At 41.7% G+C, this 21377-nt stretch overlaps 1 protein-coding gene across 2 annotated transcripts; it reads left to right on the top strand.

The window, feature by feature from the left end:
* The first annotated feature begins 710 nt into the window (after positions 1-710).
* On the top strand, positions 711-21377 carry LOC146696242 (neutrophil cytosol factor 2-like). Of its 2 annotated transcripts, none has more exons than XM_085474340.1 (17): positions 711-906; positions 1297-1422; positions 2464-2638; positions 3018-3100; positions 4428-4536; positions 5036-5170; positions 5736-5843; positions 6505-6564; positions 6641-6678; positions 6789-6927; positions 8035-8103; positions 8393-8480; positions 14129-14217; positions 15233-15393; positions 15592-15700; positions 19077-19200; positions 19341-21377. In XM_085474340.1, exons 2-17 carry the CDS (start codon positions 1325-1327, stop codon positions 19448-19450), a joined length of 1695 nt encoding a protein of 564 aa, XP_085330466.1. In that variant the 5' UTR covers positions 711-906; positions 1297-1324; the 3' UTR covers positions 19451-21377. The 2 variants fall into 2 exon arrangements, with proteins under 2 accessions (XP_085330466.1, XP_085330467.1); XM_085474341.1 differs by having other exon boundaries at positions 838-900.

The raw sequence follows: 21377 nt of genomic DNA, 5'->3' as shown, positions 1-21377 counted from the left end.
ATGAAAATAAACAAAAATGAAATGTCACCGTATACATGGTACCATGAAAGAGTCTTGAGCCACTTCTCAGTTTTCTGGTTAAATATTTCTGCTTGAGAAATGGGAAAAATATTGAATTACTGACAGCTCTAAAGAGATCGAAAGTCAATATTTGGCGTGACCAACAGGGCCTGAATTCTCTTTAGTAAGTTTCTTTATAATTTCTTGAATTTATCCAACATTTCTCGAAGCTTTTTCGAGTAGATTCTTTGGGAATTTGGGTTTTTCTTCTGTTATCTGTTAGGATGATCTCATGCTGATTGAATAATGCTGAAATCCAGGTTGTGGGAGGTTAATCTATGACTCACAGCTACATTGTGTATTTTCTGTGCAGGTTTTTTTCTGCATTGGGAGGTTTCTAGATCATTTTCTTGCTGAAAAATTACACACCTGAAAAACCAAAAAACTGCAGATTGCTGTAGATCAGGGGTCTCAATCTTCACGTCTTACTGACGGGAAGAAATATGTGGTTTCTCCCTTAAAGTGACTTTTTTTTGTTTCCTGTTTCCTGTTCCTGACTTTTACATACTGATGATGATTGTCTCAGATAATTTAGGATGTCCAATGCAGAGATATCCTAAACTTCCCTCACTTTTAGCAGCAGCAGCAACTGCAACAAAGTGCTTACATATTTCTTTAATGGGCAGGGCCATGATAAGACTCGTGGTGCACATAAACAGTAAAACACAACCAGTGCAGCCGGTTGACCCAGTAAGGTATGAATAAAAAAGTCATCCTTTTCCTTGTTTTGCAGCTTTATGGCAGTTTTTAATGCCTCTGTTAGCTTTCTATTGTGCAGAGCTGTGATTTCTGGAAAACAGATGACTTTGTCTCCTCTTTTCCTTCTGTGAAATATTTCAGGTAAAGGTAGGTCAAAGGTCAGTGTGAATAGATTCAGCTCAGAACTGCTTGGAGATATAATGTAAGCTACACCATAGTTATAGGCAATATGATATGACTGTAAACACTGGACAATGTGAGGTATTTCATTGTTAGTTTAATGATCAGACATTGAGCCTCAGTGGGACCAGCTGTATAAATTAAAACAAACATAAATCCACTGACTCAGACTTATAAATGATATATGACTAGAATCAGGACATAATGTCAAACAGGTATGCGTAAATCATGGGCAATTCATGTATTTTGTAACGGCCGTTCTTACGGTACGTGCAGCGTTAACAGGTGAATTCCACAGTCATTGTGCCACTGTGGGTTTTATCTCAGGAATGTGAATAGAGAACCTCTTTGTTGCAGCTGGGTGGAGACTTCTGAGGAGACCAGTATGTCTTACTCACACTTCCCTGTGAGCACAGACAGGTCCAGAGGACGAGAGACCAACACTGACAGAACTCAAAGCAGCCACTCATTCAGGAACAAAAGGTAAGCAGCAGTCTGAGTGTGGAGTGATATTTCAGAGAGAAGCATTTAAACTTGTGTGAAGTGAAGTAAGCAGCACGGGCAAACAGGCACTGCATATGGTACAAGGAAGTATTCCAGGAAAATTGTGCTGAATGTTACAGATCAGTGAACTTTCTCTCCAGCTGCATCTTTTCCTTCTTTTTGCTGCGTTCGATATATTCTGTATTTCTCTAATACCTGTCTAATTGTCTTCCTCTTTTACATCACCGTACTCTTCTCCATCAGACTACTTCTTTCTTTCCTGCCTTAAACATCCTTTCATTGATCCTTTTACATTTCACCCCAGCTGTCATAGGGCGAGAGGCAGGGCACCGGTCACCGGTCTGTTACTGAACTAACACAGAGACAACCATCTGTGCTCACATTCACACCAGTTTCTCTTCAGCCTGACAGAAGTTCCTATTCTTCTTAACACAAATAGTTATTATTGTCATCGATATTCCGAAAATGTGGGAATAATGACAAAATCTTCAGACTTGCTCTCACTGAAGTGTAACACATTTTAGAGCGACCAACATTTACTGTCAGTAAGATAAACCCTCACAAATATATATGAGAGCCTCAAACAACACCATGATAGGATGAAGGCACACACACACACACACACACACACACACACACACACACACACTATATATATATATATATATATATATATATATATATATATATATATATATATATCTCATATGTCTACACCTATTTTTAATGTAATGCACCAATGTGAGACATAAATATTGTGTTTGCACAACGAGAGTCTAAAAGTGACATTTGTTATCAGATTTTAAGGGTTTCCTGTTTTGTTCGTATTGGGTCAAAAAAGAAAAATTAGAATATGTATAAATTATTTTTCTATGCATGAATAACTTTATAACCGCATTAAGTAACTGTGATAAAATCATCTGCTTTGAGAGTAAACACGGAAATGCAAAAAAATCAAATCAAATGTCACCTGTTGATATCAGAGTGTCTCTGTCTTGTATTTCCACTCCTGGCTTACAGGATGCTTTACACTGAGTTACTGCAACTGTGGCAAAATTCGGTCGAGGCTGTGGATGCGAAGGACTGGCCAACAGCTCTGGCCAAACTCAATGAGATCAGTGAGCCCACTTCTCGCACGCTGTTTAATACTGCCTCATGTTACCTGGCCCTGGGGCAGCTGGATTTGGCCTTGAAGGTGAGTCACTCCAAATGATTGAAATGGAAACGTCTATAATCTTTAACCAGTGGCTGTCAGGGATTACTGGTTATTTCACAAACGCTGTCAAATCAGGAAACGTCCTGGACTTTCCAGGCTGTAAATGAGCAAACTGAGCATCGTATGTGGATCATTGGTGTGTGTGTGTGTGTGTGTGTGTGTGTGTGTGTGTGTGTGTGTGTGTGTGTGTGTGTGTTTGAGAGAGAGAGAGATAAAGAGGAGGAGTGAAGATGAAGAAAAACATACAAAGAAGGTCAATAAAAAGCTGTACATGCATTATTATTTACTGTATCACTCGTGAGTATACACACACGTACAGTAAAGCTTTGATGTCGTCTTTCCCCTCTCTGCTATCCAGGCTTTAGACTTAACCATTGCTAAGGATGAACGCCTTGCTGTCGCCTTCTTCCAGCGAGGAGCAGTGATGATGGAGATGGGCAGGTAAGAAGGACCATTTCAAACTAACTCGTAGTCTGTGTACATATTACCATTTCTCAAAAAGACGCTGTGTAAAGTGTCAACATAAACAAGATGTGATGATTTATATACGAGAGAGTCAGACTGACAGAAGGCTACGCTTCCAGGAGCACTCACCCAGTAATAAATCCTGATTATTCAGCTAAAGTCCGAACAGGTCAGTCCATCTGAGTGCTAACACAAAGAGACAAACAATATTTACTTTTTAATATGATGGATTATTAATAAGATTTAAATGAGAGCTAAACATAAAATCTGGTAATAGTTGCTAACGCTCGACTTCATGACAACTTAAGATTTTGCCCGATAAATGTGAACAAAGAGGCAGAGAACAGGATGTGCCGAAATACACAATTTAAATACACAAAAATAACCAAAAATCATATAATTCATCCATCATATGCAGTACGCCATATGTTAATTCACTAAATACATTAAAGGGTGTATTATGAGGAGTATGGGAGACGGCCTGTGGACCATTGTGGTGGAAAGCTGGAACAGACAATAAAACTATTGTGAAATTTTCCTTTGTACTGATACACCAGAGACCCACAGGTGTGGGAGGTGGGCTGGGATTAGTTCCTGGCAACTCATTTCTCAGTCGACCAACTGAGGAAAAACATCTAAAACTAAGAAACAGAGATTACGTTAAATTTGAAAACAGCTTATTGGAAAATCTGAAAAACTAAAAGAACATTTACTTCATTCTTCACTAATGAATACTAAATACTAAATAATAATATATAAAAATAAAATAATAATAATAAATATAAATATAATATAAATATAAATATAAAAATATAAAAAAATATATAATAATAATATATATTAATAATAATAATAATATATATAAAAATATAAAAATAATAAAAATAATAATAAAATAATAATAATAATAATAAAAAAACCACTTAGATGTGTAGCACCTCGCATCACCACCAACGTTACATCATATGCTCCACACAGACAATGAAGAAGAAAAACTGTAAAAACAAACCAAATAAACAGACTGTAACAAACCGCGGCAGACCTGCTCTTCAGCCTCACACACTGACAACAACAACACCACAGCAGGACCCAGTTCACACAGCGGCACCGCAGACCACGCCCCCGCCACACTGATGTAATATGAAAACACGAAACTACGAAAGATGTTCATGTATTACTAAAACATGACAAATTATGACAGAAAAGTTTGGCGCTGGTGTGGTATCTATGTGATTATATTATTTATACATTGTGTGCTATTCAGGTTTTTAAATATACTGCCCGCATTTCTTTCTCTCTCCAGGTTGGAAGAGGCTCTGTCTGACTACATCTGGGCACAGAAACATATGCGAGAGAACGTAGTGATCGACTACAAACAGCTGGGACTGAGATTTAAACTGTACAGCTGGCAGGTCTGACATTCAGCCTCACCTACACACACCTCGACACAAGGACACACCATCATCAAGGATTCGGTTCAGTGCACATTAAAACGCCATAAAAAGGAAATTCAGCCCCGTGCGGTCTCATCACCACCTTTGTGTAGTTCAAATATCAGCCACACACCTGTGAGCTGTCAAAGCCTCGTTAATGGAAGAAGACACACGTGATGGTTTTGTTACTGGTTCCAAACAACAGTGCAACTGTGTGTGCCACTGTGAGTTTTAAACATTTCATCATCAGATACAGTCAGCATAACGTAAACTACATAACAGCTGTGGTGGTTGTCCAGACAATCGTCCACAAGAATCATACATATCCAGTTTACCAGCTCAGCTGCTGCTCAGCGAACATCTGAAATAAAGCAGTTTCATTTCATTTTAAATGCCAAATCTATTCTGGAGAAACAACCTGTCATTCACCAGAAATTGTTTGAATGCACTAAAACGGGTAACTGTGATATGTTCCAAGGTGTTATACAATGCAGCAGCTGTGTATTGTCAGATGGGCCAGTGGGAGCAGGCCAGGGACGTCCTGCTGTCAGCCTCCCAGGAGAAAGGACCAGGACGAGGGGGGAGCATGGAGGCAGCTTTGGAGAGCATCAGGGTGAGTTCATTTGTTTTTAGGTTTAAGGTTAAAGACTACTTGGTACGATCCTGGTTTAGCTGAAAAAAAGACCCTGTTGGAAAACCGAACATGTCACAAAGCCTTCCTCAGGTTTTATGGTTACCATGGTATTTATTATTATCCAATCAAATGGACCAGCAGTGAGAATTTTACATGACAAATGACTGCAGAAAGTGCCGATGGAGTCACCTGTTGTTGGTTTAAATAAAACAAATATTTCACCAAACAAGACTTACAATGACGTCTAAAGCCTAGACTTAAAAAATGAAATATAGGCGCTTAAGTACAAGTGGTGATTTTATTATTCTAAAGTAATATTACAGTAAGACTCTGCTGTCGCTAAGTAAATCCCAAGAGTTGATTGTGTCCATCTGGACGTAGAGTTTTCAGGGGGAGAAACGTTTCGTCATCATCAGCTGACTGCAGGTTTCCAGCCTTATAAACGGGATATTTGCACAGTGACTGACACCAGCACCACTGCATGAACACGGTGCTGGGAGTCAGTTTATGATCATGAGACTCTTTACTATAACTTTAAAAACAGAATAAGCAGGCCCTGGATCCTCTCCTGGTACCTGAGGGTGTGGTGTTTCGTCCCAGGAAACAGGATGTGGAGCAGCTGCAGCAAAGAGACTTCTTGGGAAAAGCAACGGTACGTAGAGAGTGCCTGTGGTACACGTGTTTATCCATCCATTCGTTTTCTTCTGACCGTCTTATCCCTGCCGTCACACAGTGAGAAGGCAGGGCACACCCTGGCCACGGTGCCAGCCTGTTGCAGGGCTGACACGTTTAGAATCAGCAATTAACAGTTCAGTTCAATTTTAACGAGATAACGAGAGGATGGGCAACAGGTGGAGACGCAGCTCGAATCAATCAGACAGAGGACAGAGGAAGCATCAAAACCTAAGAAGCAGAAATTCACCAGAAACATAACAAGAACTAAACTGAAACAAAAGATGATATTAATCGAAACATCAACACTGAGTCACCAACTCCAGGACAGCATCGAGCGACATACAACACAACGACATAAATGACTGTAAGACAACAAGGTTCAAAAGTCCACAAACTCAAAATGCTGAACTATGACAATTTGATTATTGAAATGATTAAGATGTGCTCTTAAAATAAGCTTAAATGAATCCTGGCACATGTATCAGGTTATTTTAACCCAAACAAACCGATAAGTGTAGCTCATTAAAGTAAATATAAACGTCGGCCCTGACTAAATGTATGACAGTTGAAATATGACTAAAACACATCATTTAAACTGCACTTTATATTCATTCATGTGTAATGCTCTCCCTTTGCAGGTGATTTCCTCCATGATACCCAATGATGATTTTGGAGGCTTTGAGCCTTTGAGGCAGCAGGTGAGCCTGACCACAGCGTATGTGTGACGTTACTGTGAGCTGCTGCAGACGCTAACTGTCATTGTCCTCTGCACAGAAACCTGGCTTCTACGAGCCGAATGTGGATGGAGCTCAGTGAGTTTGTTACGTGATGACACAGAACATGTGTGTGGCCGATGCTACTACAGGGCTACAGCAAAGCCGTGCTTGTAGATTTACAGCTTATTTTGTCCGTTACCTGTTAGGGATTCTCGATACATGCAAGTGCGTGTCCCTTACATGGCACGAGGACCAGGACAGCTGACGGTGCCTGGAGGCGCGACGGTGTTTTTATTTGGAGAGGAGAACAGAGATGGGATGGCCACTGTCATATATGATGGACAGGTGAGGAGTGACCTGCAATCTGAAACAATGAAAGAGGGTTTTGAATCTGACAATATGAATATTATAGTAAGTGGATTTAATCACTTTTATTTAAGCAGCAAAGATTCAAGAACATGGAAGAGACAATAAAAGTGAAACTTTAATTCAAAATAATCTGTATTCAGTTTCTCTCTGGATGAGTTTGAAGTCAAAACCTTTGTTAATATGTGCAAAAATTAATTATGTGCTGATTGCAATGGTACTGATAAAAGTAGTTGATGGTATTTCAGAGCTCTTAACCTATTTTTGCAACTTATCTCTTTGAACTGGTTCATTTCCAAATGAAATGAAAAGTGTGAAGTTATACCACAGTTTAAGACTACAGGCCAGCATCACTCCTCTCCCAATGTTCTAACATTATTTTGAACATAAATATGATTATCACTTTAAACAGACTGACTCTGGCCTTCCAAAGCAGGGGTCCCCAATCCCAGTCCACGAGGGCCGGTGTCCTGCAGGTTTTAGATGTCTCCTTGATCCATCACAGCTGATTTAAATGGATAAATGACCTCCTCAACATGTCCTGAAGTTCTCCAGAGGCCTGGTAATGAACTAATCATGTGATTCAGGTGTGTTGACCCCAGGTGAGATCTAAAACCTGCAGGGAGACCGGCCCTCGTGGACTGGGATTGGGGACCCCTGTTCTAAAGGTTCCTAGAGCCAGAAAAAAGACAACTGGAGAGCTTTTTCTTTTTGTGCCCCGTCTCTGTGGAACAGCCTCCCTCAAGACCTTAGGCAGGCGTGCTCTGTGCAGGTCTTTAAAAGTCTTACATGTCTTAATTCTATGGCTTTGAGTTTTTACATTTTTACTGTGTTTAACTTGTATTGCTATGTATCGCTTTTATTTTATTTATCGCTTTAGTTTCAGATAGTTGTACAGCACTTTGTTTGAAAGCGCTTTATAAATAAAGTTATTATTATTATTTATATTTTATATAAATCTTAATATGTATTCATTCCTGCTCAGGTTCTTGAGCATGTATTCTTTTGCTGTCACAATACTGAGAATTTCTGTATACAAGCTTTATTTTCATTGCTACAAATCTAATTTTTAGTCGTTTTTTGCAGAGAGGACTTCTGCCAGCATCCCTTCTTCAACCAGCAGATGTCAAGACGTCCAAAGGCAAAAAGGACACTGTAATATACTTCTCTTTGACTAACACAACACACAGTATTCATGTTCATGCCGCCCATTTAAGAGCTTTAATGGAGGCACTTTACAGATTGATCAAAATGACATTCTTGCTAAGTTCTTCTCTGCTTCACCCACCGAGATGAGACAACACAACTGTTGTGTCTGGTGACATTAAATGGATTAAAGGCAATTTCAACAAAAAACACAAGCTTCTGCTCTGTGACAAATCTGTTTTCATTGTGGAAAGAAAACTCTTCATTATTTATTCTCCTGTTCTGCTTCCTTCCACAGAGAATTTCCAGTGGGATTCCCCTCCCACCAGGACTCAAGCCACCCACTCGCCCACAGTCTCAGCATAGTCCTGCAGCTCCTCCTCAGGGTAAAAATCACTCACACTCTGGTTTATCTTAAACCTTTTCACCTTTTTTCATTTCATTTGCTCCTTCAAAGCAACTCTCCGCTGTGAGAGATCATCCCAACGTTACAGTAATGTTTTCTCTGTTTGGTCTCGTGGCTTCATGTTTGCCAGATGGCCCTGTAATTTTAATCTTCTTAAGATTTTCTTAACATAAAATATAAAAATACAAAATCTTTATGATGAAACTTGTAACTATGGTTGTAATCACAGTACTCTTAAGATTTGCAGTTGTATTACATTGTTAACAAGACGGACATGAAACCAGGAAAAGGATTACGGTGTGATTTTTTTATTTAAAAGTAAATCTTCTGCCAAATTGTTGTATATGAACGATAACAGCCGCCAGTTTGTTTCATGCTCTGATGAACAAGGATAAAATATTAAAATGTCTGTTGACATGGCAACATAAATTGGTATAGCTGTTTTGTGCTAGTACTAACTTTTGGATACCTGGAGTTGCACCACAGATGAAGTATGAAGGTGCATCCTCCTCACAGACTGAATTAGTACTGAAAAGTAAAGCTTTGTAAAACACAGCAGCCATATTTGTGTCAGTTTTGCTGGTGAAAGAGGACCTAGAACGCAGGATCAGAGCAGGCAGGGATAAAACGAGAACGGCCCTTTATTGGAGGCATAATAGCAACTAAACAGGAAGCAGTAAAAATGCCAAACTCCATGAGAAACTTTGGAAATGCCAGGGAAACACTTGGAGGATCTGGGGAACAGAACTAGAGGAACTGTGGAACAGTAAGAAAGAGGAATGCTAACAGTATCATAAGTACACTACAGATTAAAGAACACAGTGTGATGAAAACGTAAACGGGACTGAGGGTGACAAAGGATGTAAACACATATAAAATAATTAGGGAGGGGGAGACACCATGGAGCACAGCTGGAACTAATCAGGGAAACAAAGCAGGGCGAACTATGCTAAATAGAAACTATGCTGAATAGAAACTATGCTAAATAGAAACTATGCTGAATAGAAACTATGCTAGTTGGCTTTTGCCATTGCCAGCTTGTTCTGAAAATAGATGTGATGGCGAGGGGTCATTTGACTGTTAAACTTCATGCTCACTAACCAGTGACTTGACAAACACAAGTCATTAGCCAGTGGTCATATCCTGAAAGAGAAAATCCTTTCTGACACTTTAAATGAACAAAATTTATAGAAAGAACTTCTTTTATTTCATGAAATCAGTCATGATCTGATGTGTAACCAGGTGATATGACAAACTGGGTCTGCTGTGAAGGCCTTATGAAGTTTCTTGTTGACCTGATTTCAGGCTCATTGGAAAACTCAATTGCCCGCCTCTGCCATAAACTAATCAGGAATGTCTTTTCCAAAACAAACTATTAGTATCACCCTGTGGTGATCATTAAAGCCAATGCTTGTTAAGGTACGTCTGTACTTATTCATATTCAGTAAGCCTGTGCATGTTGTGTTGATAAAACGTGATTGAAACATGTTTAAATGAAGTAAGTTGAGCTCTTGAAATATTTTAATCCTTCACAATTTTGTCATTTTACTCCAACACTATTCATTAACTTTTACCCCAGTACTACTTGGGCACTTAGATAATTACATTTGTCTTCATACATAACGTTCAACAAAGTGTAGAGTCTGGTTAACATAAAAGCTGAATGGATTTACAGCCACTACCATCCTCCTAGCTTTGTCCGGGTTGCAGGGGTATAACCCAGAAGTGACAGGTTAAGAGGCAGAGTGCGACCTGGATAGCTCACCAGTCTATCACATAGAGACAAACAACCACTTACATTCACACTTTAGGGTAATTTGGAATCACCAATTAACCTAGCTCTAATAACTGCATGACTTTTAACTGTGGGAGGAAGCCAGAGTCCTCAGACAGAACCCACTGCAAACTAGCCAGATTGTGGATTTGAACCCATGTTCTTGCTATGAGGCAACAGCGCTAACCACCACGCCACCAAGCTGTCAATCTAGGCTCAACAAATGTAGGAAAGGCTATGATTTCAAGGCTTGATGCAGAATTTTTCCGTATGTTTTTGTCCTTGACAGGTCAAACCACAATAAATAGTGTCGAGCATACATGGTGTGTGTGTAGTTGCCTTTTAAAACTCCAGGGATTTTCCTGCAGTTTGAAATCTCGTGCGATCTTGTGAATTTCTTGAGTCCAGCACCTAACCACTCTCACTAGATTGCATCACGTCATCTCAACAAGAACAAATTAAGTTGTTGAATTTCATAAAGATCCTACATGATTTAATTACCTTCACCATAGAAACATGAAATTATTTTCAAATTACAAGTTAGACTTTTGATGCAACTCAATCATCCAGTAAAGTAAATCTCCAAAAGTTGATTCTGTTCACCTGGACGTAGCGTTTTGTGGGAGAACCGTTTCGTCATCATCAGGTGACGTCTTCAGTCTCAGCTGACTGCAGGTTTCAACCTTATAAACAGGACGTTTGCATAATGACTGAAACCAGCCCTGAAGGAACAATGGGCTGGGAGGGCAGTTCCTTAATCTTAATTATGCAAAGTCTCATGACCACTGATCAACAACCACTGATCAACAACCATTGATTAATGGCCATGAGTGCCATTCACAGAGAGTTGGGGAATGGCTGCAATCACAGCATGTAAGATGGTGACAGATGTACCTTTAGGCCCCTCCTCCATTCAGAGATGGTCTTTCCCTTTTCATGTAAATGGCCTCCTTGACTCGGCCCTCAAACCAGCGTTCCCCCCTGTCCAGGATGTTACATCCTCATCATTGAAAGAGTGTCCACTGGCCTGTAGGTGTGCATAGACTGCAGAGTCCTGGCCTGACGAGGTGGCTCTGCTGTGTTGTGCCGTCCTCTTAGCCAGAGGTTGTTTGGTTTCCCCGATGTATAAATCCTGCCAATCCTCCTGCACTTAACAGCGTACACTATGTTACTCTGTTTGTGTCGGGGACCCGATCCTGGGGGTGGACCAGTTTTTGGCGCAGTATGTTTTGGGGTTTAAAGGTCACAGAGACCCGGTGTTTAGAAAAAATGCGTCTCAGCTGCTCTGATACTCCTGACACGTACGGGATCACTACAGGTTTTCGCTTGGGCAGCGGTTGTCCTTCTCTCCTGGATCAGCTGGAGCTTTCTTTAGGAGCCTTTCCAGCTTTGACAAAAGTCCAGCTGGGATAACCACATTTACTCAGGGCCTTCTTGATGTTCTTCTGCCTCCCTGGCTGCTGTGTCAGTGGGGATGGTGTTCGCTCTGTGGTGTAGCGTCCTGATGACGCCCAGTTTGTGCTCCAGTGGATGATGAGAGTCAAACCTTAGATACTGATCCGTATGTGTAGGTTTACGGTACACATCAGCTTTTAGATGTCCCCCATTACTGATGGAAATCTCACAGTCTAAGAAGGCTAACCTGCCCCTTTTCATATCCTCCCTGGTGAATTTGATGTGTCGGTCCACAGAGTTAATGTGGTAATGTGGTACGTCCTGAGATTTGATTTTCAGCCAGGTGTCATCCACATATCTGAACCAATGACTTGGTGGTGTTCCAGGGTAGGACAGCAAAGTCCTCTTTTCCATTTCCTCCATGTACAAATTGGCCATGATGGTTGAAACTGGGGAGCCCATGGCACACCCATGTTTCTGCCTGTAGAACTGAGCCTTGTATGTGAAGTAGGTGGAATGAAGACACAGTTCAAACACTCTTGGTGGATGCTGAGAGCGGTCCTGTTGCTGAGGTTGGGGTCATCCTGTAATCTCTTACGGACCGCCTCCAACGCTTCCGTGACTGGGATGCAAGTGGTCATGAGAATTTGCATAATTACAGTTTTTTACAGACGCTAGGACACATGTCTCAATACTTAGGTCACGTTTGCAAAACTCCTCACACAGTGAGCACAACAGAAGTCTATGTGGGCTAAACTGAGGATCAGTTATCATTGTTTTGGCACAAAATGCATTCAATGACTACATCTCTCAAATTTCATGAATCATCTTCTCACTCAGACACAACAACTGCCAAAAATCTTTGTATGTACAGGACATTTTGCATGTGCTTACATACTGTTTTCAAAACTGTTAAACTTATGGCCAAAACAATAACACAATGCAAAACTTGAAAAGACAGCAAAATCCAACAGCAATATTTTATTGAAACATATTTTAAATCTAAAAATGCAGTTTAACCAGCCACAGCTGATTCTCATTGTAGATGAACATCTACACAGGTGTTACTCCTTCAATTGTTCAACTCCTTCAATTCTGGCAGCCAGAAGATTCTTTCCTAGGTGTGTTGCCCTAGATGACATAAGATGTGATGTGGATGAGAACCTGTGGCCAAATGGAGGAGACCGAGTAGATTAGCATTACTATTGTATGTGTATCAGTGGATGGTGTGTATACAAATTCTTGTATTTTGGGATTACTTAGTGCAAAAACATAAAAATACATAAACAAATATTAACGAATTCTGCATGATGTCTGATTCATTCCAGTAACATATATTGAAATTATAAACAGAGATGTGTCCTTGTTTTACACAAGTAAACACTGTGTAACATGTTGTTAGTGTTTTTAGGTCATTGTTTTGTGGGTGACAAAGTGTGTTTGTCGGCTGTCAACCTTTGCTAGTGTTCTGGAAGAATGAGTTTATTTGAGACCTGAATGAAGTGTTTTGGTAGTTGTAGTGCATTTTGAATGTGAAATGAACTGCTTTGCCAGGCTGACGGTCAGTTAGGAGAATTGTGTGAAGAGTTTTGCAAAAGTGACCTAAGTATTGGGAATTGTGTCCTAGCGTCTGTAAAAAACTGTAAGACTGACCTCCCAGCCCATTGTTCCTTCAGTGGGCTGGTTTCAGTCATTATGCAAATGTGCTGTTTATAAGATTGAAACCTGCAGTCAGCTGAGACTGAAGACGTCACCTGACGAGTGACTGAAAACGTCCAGATGAACAGAATCAACTTTCGGAGAAAGTTAAACTTTTGTAAATGTAACATCCATCATTTTTTACAGTGTAGGCCCAGCTGCCTGTTAGAACAGAGAGCGCACAATTACACAATCAGTCCCCTCTGATAGCCTCCTGGCACCGCCCCCCGAACCCACTGCAACACAACTGAGCCACAATCCATCGACTGTTGGCTGAAGCCTTGTCATAAACAGTCAGATTCAGTTCAAATTGTTTCAATGTTCAGTAAAGGTCAGGAGAGAGGTGCAACGTGTGCGTGTGCAGACATCTGTAAAACAAGGTGGAGGCTGTCTCGTGATTTGGGGCTACATCTCAGCCAGTGGTGTTGAGGGTCTCGTCAAAATGGATAAAATTGTGAATGCAGAAAAATGCATGAATATTTTGATGCACTACACAGTATCATGGAAGACTGTCTGTGCCTTTGTGTAATGGATGATGCTACTGCACACACTGTGCAGCTCTTAGGATGGTTTTCCATGAAATCTACTTTACTGGTTATATGTGTTTGGTGAGTTGTTCTTTTTAGTTGTATTGTTGGAAGATAAAGCCTGCACTGAAGACTGGAGATAAAACAACGATTAAAAAAAATCATTGCTGGTTCTAGTGGCTTTCATCCTTTTTGTGTTTGCTGATATGCACCTTTACTGTGGTTTCCCTGCAGGACATCTTACCTCAGACACACCTCCTCCATCTTACATTACTGCCACCCACTCTGAGACTCCCAAATGCACAGCCAAAGCACGAGAGCAGGTAAATCCTCCTTCGAAAGATGAAAGCCGATGCACTGAAAGAAGGACTCACAGCTGATTGCCTCGGACACACAAATGCACACACTTTTTCCCTGATCTAAATATAATAAGTTTTGTGCATTTGAAGAAACCGTTTTGTAAAGTTGAACTTAACAGCGCAATGTTGATTTGTTCCAGTTAAGTCACTGTGACACTGGAGGACAGCAGACGTGTTTGATTTTGGAGTAAATATTCTTGTTCTGACACGTGAATATTGGTGCTGCTGGTTAAACAGCGTTGTGAAGGTTTCACTTTGGGCTCTGATATGAATTTTTTGCTAAATTATTCAGGTGAGTAGAGAGAAGTCTTTGAATCAAACAACAACAAGCACAAAACATTAAAACCTAGTAAGATTCCTGAAAATCAAAAGATCTTCAGTCGTTAGACGGTTTGTTGAGATTTCGCGACACAGCGCATGCATGCAGTGCTGCAGATGTTTGTGACACTGGTATGTTGTCACATCTGTTCTGAGCTAAAACAAAACTCAAATCTAAACTAATCACTTATTTGTTTGAGTTTCTTTTCAAACTTATTTAACATACCAGCCAGCAGCGAAGCAGTTTGCAGAAACATGAAATAAGTCACTTAGCTAACAATTTAATTGCCCGTACAGCATTTAGAAATGTCCAGTACGTCATCAGTTGGCTGACAGCGAACAGCAAATTACACAACCAGTTACAGCAGTGTATAGCTCCAGCCTTTCCATGGAGCTCATCGTGTGTCTGCAGTAGCCGAGGAAGGACAAACCCAACACTGGGTACATACTGGGCCTCATGTCTCTTATGTTTGAAATGACGACTGCAGGTGAATGATATAATGACATAATGAATGAATGAGGGCTATTCAGTTGGTTGGCTGCAACCACACCGCTACACAGGCAGCTTTAGTTCACAAACCTTAACAAAAAATAGACAAAAAATTATATCTAAAAAACCAGTTTTCCAATGATTTATCTTTAGACGCTCTTGTATTCGCAGCATGCCAGCTCAGCTCAGAGAGCAGAGGCAGACTCTGTGGTGGTGAAGGTTCACTACATTTACACTGTGGCTCTGTCTGTCCCTCTGGACACGACATACAGTGAACTTAAGGAACGAGTCGCAGAGAAATTGGACCAGCCGGCATCTCATCTGCGCCTCAGGTAACAGCAGAAGCTGACAAACAAATGCCCTCCATCAGAGTAAGAATGTTACAGTGTGCACAGACATCTGACATCTACATCAAACATGAACAGGCAGAAGATTTTCCTTTTCTGTATTTTCCTGCTCATCTGCCAGTTTTTCATCTATTTTCCTGCTGATCCACCACTTCCTCTCACTCCCTCGTCCTCTCTCATTAGACGTAAGCACCACGGCTCCTGCGTGCTGACACCTCTGGACGGGGAAATCGAGTCGGCTCATACTGTGCAACAGTTGGCTGAGGCCGGCAGAGCTACCCTGTGGTGCCAGGTTTGTATCTAAACTAAATATGGTGGTGGAGGTGTCACAGCAACACTGCCACCAGCTTCCCCACACGTTATAAATGTTGTGTTAGTTTATGTTCATAACAAGGCAGGAAGCCTGAAATGGTTTGGACGGGAAGAGGAGGGAGGATTATAGTTATTATAGTGGGCAAAGGATTGAAATATGGAGCTGCAAGGCAGGAACAAAAGAGGAAGATTTATGGATGTAGTGAAAGAGGACATGCACAAGGTTGGTGCGACAGAAGAGGATGCTCGGAAAGGGTGACGCTGACACAGAAGATCTGCTGTGGAATAACTAAAAGCAACAGAACAGAATCAGACACGAAGGGCAGTTAGCTACAGTGTCCCTGTCTATAGAGCCAGTGCTTGCATATACTGCACACTTTCCAAATGGACAGCTGAAAGACCACAACTACTAGTACCTTCATTCATTTACACTACCAGTCAAAAGCTTTACAACTTTTAAATTCAGAATTATTCCAGTTATTTATTACAAGTCATTCAGTCCAATGAACAGCTTGAAATGGTACAAAGGTGAGGGTGAACTGCCAGAGGATAAACAAAGGTGCAGTTACTCAAAACTGAAAAATAATGTACATTTCAGAATCATACAAAAAGCCTTTTTCAGGGACAACAAGGGTTAACGGGTTAAATCTGTTCTGCAGCAATGCAGGTTGATCAAGCCTTGAAAGCTGCTGCTACTAATTCCTGCAGCTGTTCCAACTTTCTGGATTACTCCCCCCTCTGCCTGCATAGAAGCAGTGCTGGACACACCGTGGTGCCATACGCTCGTCAGCATCAGTTAAACAGTATTGTACTGCAGAAAGTAGAGTGTTGCTACACAAATGGGGGGGAAAGGCAATTGACAATGGAAGAGAGACAGACCATCATAACACTTATAAAAGTAGGTCTGTCCTACAGAGAAACTGCAGCTGTCAGTGAGTCCAGTTTCCTTCACCATCCAAAGGCTCAGAAACAAAGTGTGACAGGAAGACGTCTGCAGACCCAAAGACACGACTCAGAGGACAAGTTTCTGAGAGTTAACAGCTGTGTGATGGCGGCTCACAGGACAACAGCTTCAAGCAGCTTAATAGTGGTCGTAGTGAGCAAGTCTCAGTTTCAGCTGTGAAGACTTTGAGGTGCAGGTTTGACAGGACGAGCTGCAGCAAGAAAGCCAGACGTCAGAATAAGACAAGAGGTTTGCCTGAGCCATAAAACAGCAGGACTACTGAAGACTGGAAGAAGGTTTTATGGACCGAAACTAAATTTGAAATATTCGGTTCATCACGCAGGATCTTTGTGCGCTGTCGAGTAGGTGAAAGGACGGATCCACAGTGTGAGGCATCAACTGTCAAACATGGAGCAGGAAGTGTGATGGGCTGTTTGCTGGATCCAGGGTCGGTGACTCGTACAGAGTGAGAGGCTCCCTGAACCAAAACAGCTACCACAGCACTCCATGCAGGACCCTCTGGTGTGCAGTTGGTCAGGGGTTCATCCTACAGCAGGATAACGACCCAAACGTAAGTCCAAGCTGTGCCAGAACTACCTCAGGAACAAAGAACAAGATGGTGAGCTTGGAAACATGGAGTGTGCAGCACAGTCTGCAGACTTAAAGCCCATCCAGCTGGTTTGAACTGGACAGAAGAGTGAAAGCAAAGCAGCGACAAGGTCCACATTCATGGGGAATATTTGATTTCTATTGTAGAATGACTGGCACAGGTTTGTTCAGCTGCTCTATCTGCCAAAGGTGCTACTTTGGTGACTCAAAGGTTAGAATACATTTTAGTCTATAAACTGATTCAATCTGCCTGCCTGTCTGCCTGTCTGCCTGTCTGTCTGCCTGCCTGTCTGTCTGCCTGTCTGCCTGTCTGTCTGCCTGTCTGCCTGTCTGTCTGTCTGCCTGTCTGTCTGTCTGCCTGTCTGTCTGCCTGTCTGTCTGTCTGCCTGTCTGTCTGTCTGTCTGCCTGTCTGCCTGCCTGTCTGCCTGTCTGCCTGCCTGTCTGCCTGTCTGTCTGTCTGCCTGTCTGTCTGTCTGCCTGTCTGTCTGTCTGCCTGTCTGCCTGTCTGTCTGTCTGCCTGTCTGTCTGTCTGCCTGTCTGTCTGCCTGTCTGCCTGTCTGTCTTTCTGTCTGTCTGCCTGTCTGTCTGCCTGTCTGCCTGTCTGTCTGTCTGCCTGTCTGTCTGCCTGTCTGCCTGTCTGTCTGTCTGTCTGCCTGTCTGTCTGCCTGTCTTTCTGTCTGTCTGCCTGTCTGCCTGTCTGTCTGCCTGTCTGTCTGCCTGTCTTTCTGTCTGTCTGCCTGTCTGTCTGCCTGTCTGTCTGCCTGTCTTTCTGTCTGTCTGCCTGTCTGCCTGTCTGTCTGCCTGTCTTTCTGTCTGTCTGCCTGTCTGTCTGCCTGTCTTTCTGTCTGTCTGCCTGTCTGCCTGTCTGTCTGCCTGTCTGTCTGCCTGTCTTTCTGTCTGTCTGTCTGTCTGCCTGTCTGTCTGCCTGTCTTTCTGTCTGTCTGCCTGTCTGCCTGTCTGTCTGCCTGTCTGCCTGTCTGCCTGTCTGCCTGCCTGCCTGTCTGTCTGCCTGTCTGCCTGTCTGCCTGCCTGTCTGCCTGCCTGTCTGTCTGTCTGTCTGTCTGTCTGCCTGCCTGCCTGTCTGTCTGTCTGTCTGCCTGCCTGTCTGCCTGTCTGTCTGCCTGTCTGTCTGTCTTCCCCACAGTCTGTATCCTTCAAGCTCGGGTCCTCTACCAGAGGCCTGGAAGCTCGAGGGTCCTGCGTAGCTCTTCCCCTCCATGCATATATTTATATATGCATGTGTGTGTACTAACTCATTCAATAATTTTTCTTATTTTTATTTCTACAAAACTTTCATACGTTTTGTTCCATGTGTACATTTCAATGTGCACAAAAATGTGGAGGTAGTGTTTGTACAGAAATATGTGAAAAACTATCAAAGCTAAAGGCTTCAGATATTCACAGGTTCTTCTCACCAACAAAATAAATCAGGACGTAATTTAGAACAGATACATCTGAAATGTTGCAGTAACGACTTACTGAAATTTAAAAAAAATCAAGCAGTCCCGTTAGGTCCCATATTTGAGCACATACTAGTACAAAATACTTTACACTGCAAAAGACAGCAAGTAACTTTGTCTTAATTATTTCAGCTTTAAATATTATATTTATCAATGATGCAAAAATAAAACACGAACATGAAATTTTGCCACACTTTTAAAGAAAATGTTATTTACATTTAACTGTTTGTCTTTTTGTGTCGAATTGTAACACACACCAAAAAATGTGAAGATGCTTCTCTAATGATATCTCAGCTAGTTTACAGGTTCACTCTCTTACTCACACTGTGCTACTGAACTGCAGAAAGAAGATCCCCTGGCCAGCCGTACTATCCTCTACCAGATGGTGGCCCTTTATGATTATGATGCTCAGGGGCCCGAAGACCTGGAGTTCAGTGAAGGTGACACTATTGACATCCTCGGTGAAGGTGAGGCTCCACGGCTCAAAGTGAAACTTCTAATCATTGTTTTTGTCTGCAATTTGAATTGATGCTACATTCCTGGGTCATCTGTTTAGATGCAAAAAGTATTAATTTCCTCTTTGTTTCTCTGTTACGCTCGTTTGTAGTTAACCAGGAGTGGCTGGAGGGACACTGTGCAGGAAGTATTGGGATTTTCCCCGGCTGCTTCGCCTACAGGGAGAATAACAATATCACTACGAGCTCAGAGATTTTGTAATCAAAAGTTCATTGTTGCATAAATTTTTTAAAGCACCTATTATTCTATGAATTGTAACAGTTTACAGGCTTGGAACAAGCAAACAGGCACGAGGCTGTTAAGTGCACCAAGTGCTATCTTCACTATGCTTTGAAGATCTTTTTAACAGAAACTTTTGTTTAAGAACATTACATGAAAACAATCATATTGGTGTATCCGTCATTACCATATAATCTTTATTGCATGTTTGATAAATAATCCTTTGTATAATATTATTAACGTATATACTCTCAAGTGTGATATCAGACACTTCCTGGTTCATGAGCTTCTGTTCCCGAGTCAGTCACGTCTCAGTGTGAAGCCTGTGTCTCCGAGTCTGTCTTGCATATGTGTTGTGTTTCCTGTCCTATGTCCGTGTATCCTGCTTTGCTTCCTTTGTCTCGTTATGTTGGACTAGCCCCAGCTGTGCCTCCTTCCTGTTTCCCATTACCTTCGCCCTTCGTGTTTGTCTCTGTTAGTTGTCGTGTCGTACCCTCGCAATGCTGCGGTTCGTCCTCTGTGCTCCAAGTAACTCTAATTCTCAGGTCCTGGTTTATTTTCTAGTGTTGTAGTGAGTTTTCTGTTTCTAGTTTTGTTTTATACTGATAATAGTGACTTCAGCAATAAAGCTGCTGCTTTCAGTTAATTTTCCTGCGTTGGGGTCCTGCATCCTGCCCGCCATACAGCAAAGCATCACATGATTCTTCACATGTATACAGTATGCATGCATACACATGTTCACAGACATATATGTAGATTTATATAAACAAGCCTTAGTTGAAAACATGAGAGAGACAAGTACAAGTACAGTGATGACATCATATTACCCCCCCCCCCCCCCATTTTTTTTCTACCAAACTTGGCAAAACCCAAAAGCTCTGTTATCTGTCTCTATAACAAACCGTTTATTAAAAAGAACTTCCACTCCTGCATCTATCACTGATTTTAGAGGAAGATACACATTTACGATATTTGCAAACATGATACAAAAGCTGTGGATCACCCGGAGGACCCCAAACTTAAGATTTTTAACCCAACTCTACATGGCACCGAGCATCAGTCCCTTTCAGATGGTGAATCTCAATGTTGACCTTTTCCAGCGGTATAGACCAGCCCACAACATGCTGACTGTCGGCTTACAGCAGAGGCAGGAACACAAGGTGTAGTCAGTGTCTGCAACAGCTGGGGTGGAGCTGAAACCAACACACACCTCAAAATGTTGCTGTGACAAACGTAACACAGGGTTTATTGTGGTTCGTGTGGTGTTCTTTGGATTTCTGTGAAAAATAGCACACGGCCTTGTCAAAGACACCTGCAAAACTACTGTGCTTGTACCCTGAGCTTTGCTATCGGTCTCAAGCAAAATCAGGGGCGATCAGAGCCTCGGCTGATCTGAGTCCTGACACTCAGAAATGCGCTCGAAAGATTAACATGATCTGACAAATCAGTCAGGGGAGTAATCACATTTCAAAAGTTCTTGTAGAACTCGACGTAATAACCATATATACCAAAAGCAGGCCTTGATCCAAATGTACACATACTGTATTTTGCCCTTATGCAGCTTTAGAAGATGCAGCATATATTTTCATTGCTATGTATATCAGTGAAGCCAGAGGAGATAAACCAGTTAAAGTGCAGGAAAGTCTTAAAAATGCAAAAGCCTGAATAATCTCTAATTTCCTGTTTCTAAATTCAGATAAAACTGTGGTTATTGTATTCACCCCTATAAATATTAGAAACACGCTGTCTAACCATGTCTTTGTGTTAAAAGAGTGTTTTTCCTTCCCACTGTCACCATGTGGTTGCTCATAGGAGGTCATCTGATTGTTCGGGTAGTCTCTATATTACTGTAGGATCTTACAGTATAAATCACCTCCAGGCCACTGATGCTGTGATTTGGTGCAAATAA

The sequence above is a fragment of the Copadichromis virginalis genome, linkage group LG12 (assembly GCF_057382275.1).
Source record: "Copadichromis virginalis isolate Kocher_CV1m ecotype Utaka linkage group LG12, C_Virginalis_male_GT1.1, whole genome shotgun sequence".
Taxonomy (NCBI): Eukaryota; Metazoa; Chordata; class Actinopteri; order Cichliformes; family Cichlidae; genus Copadichromis; species Copadichromis virginalis.
This window is presented reverse-complemented; position numbering and strand designations above follow the sequence as displayed.

Bases quoted from the DNA above. Each gene is read 5' to 3' on its own strand.
- LOC146696242 (XM_085474340.1), top strand. From the start codon at position 1,325: ATGTCTTACTCACACTTCCCTGTGAGCACAGACAGGTCCAGAGGACGA. The intron at 1,423-2,463 runs GTAAGCAGCAGT...CCTGGCTTACAG, and splicing joins CACTCATTCAGGAACAAAAG to GATGCTTTACACTGAGTTAC. The intron at 5,171-5,735 runs GTGAGTTCATTT...CTTTAAAAACAG, and splicing joins CAGCTTTGGAGAGCATCAGG to AATAAGCAGGCCCTGGATCC.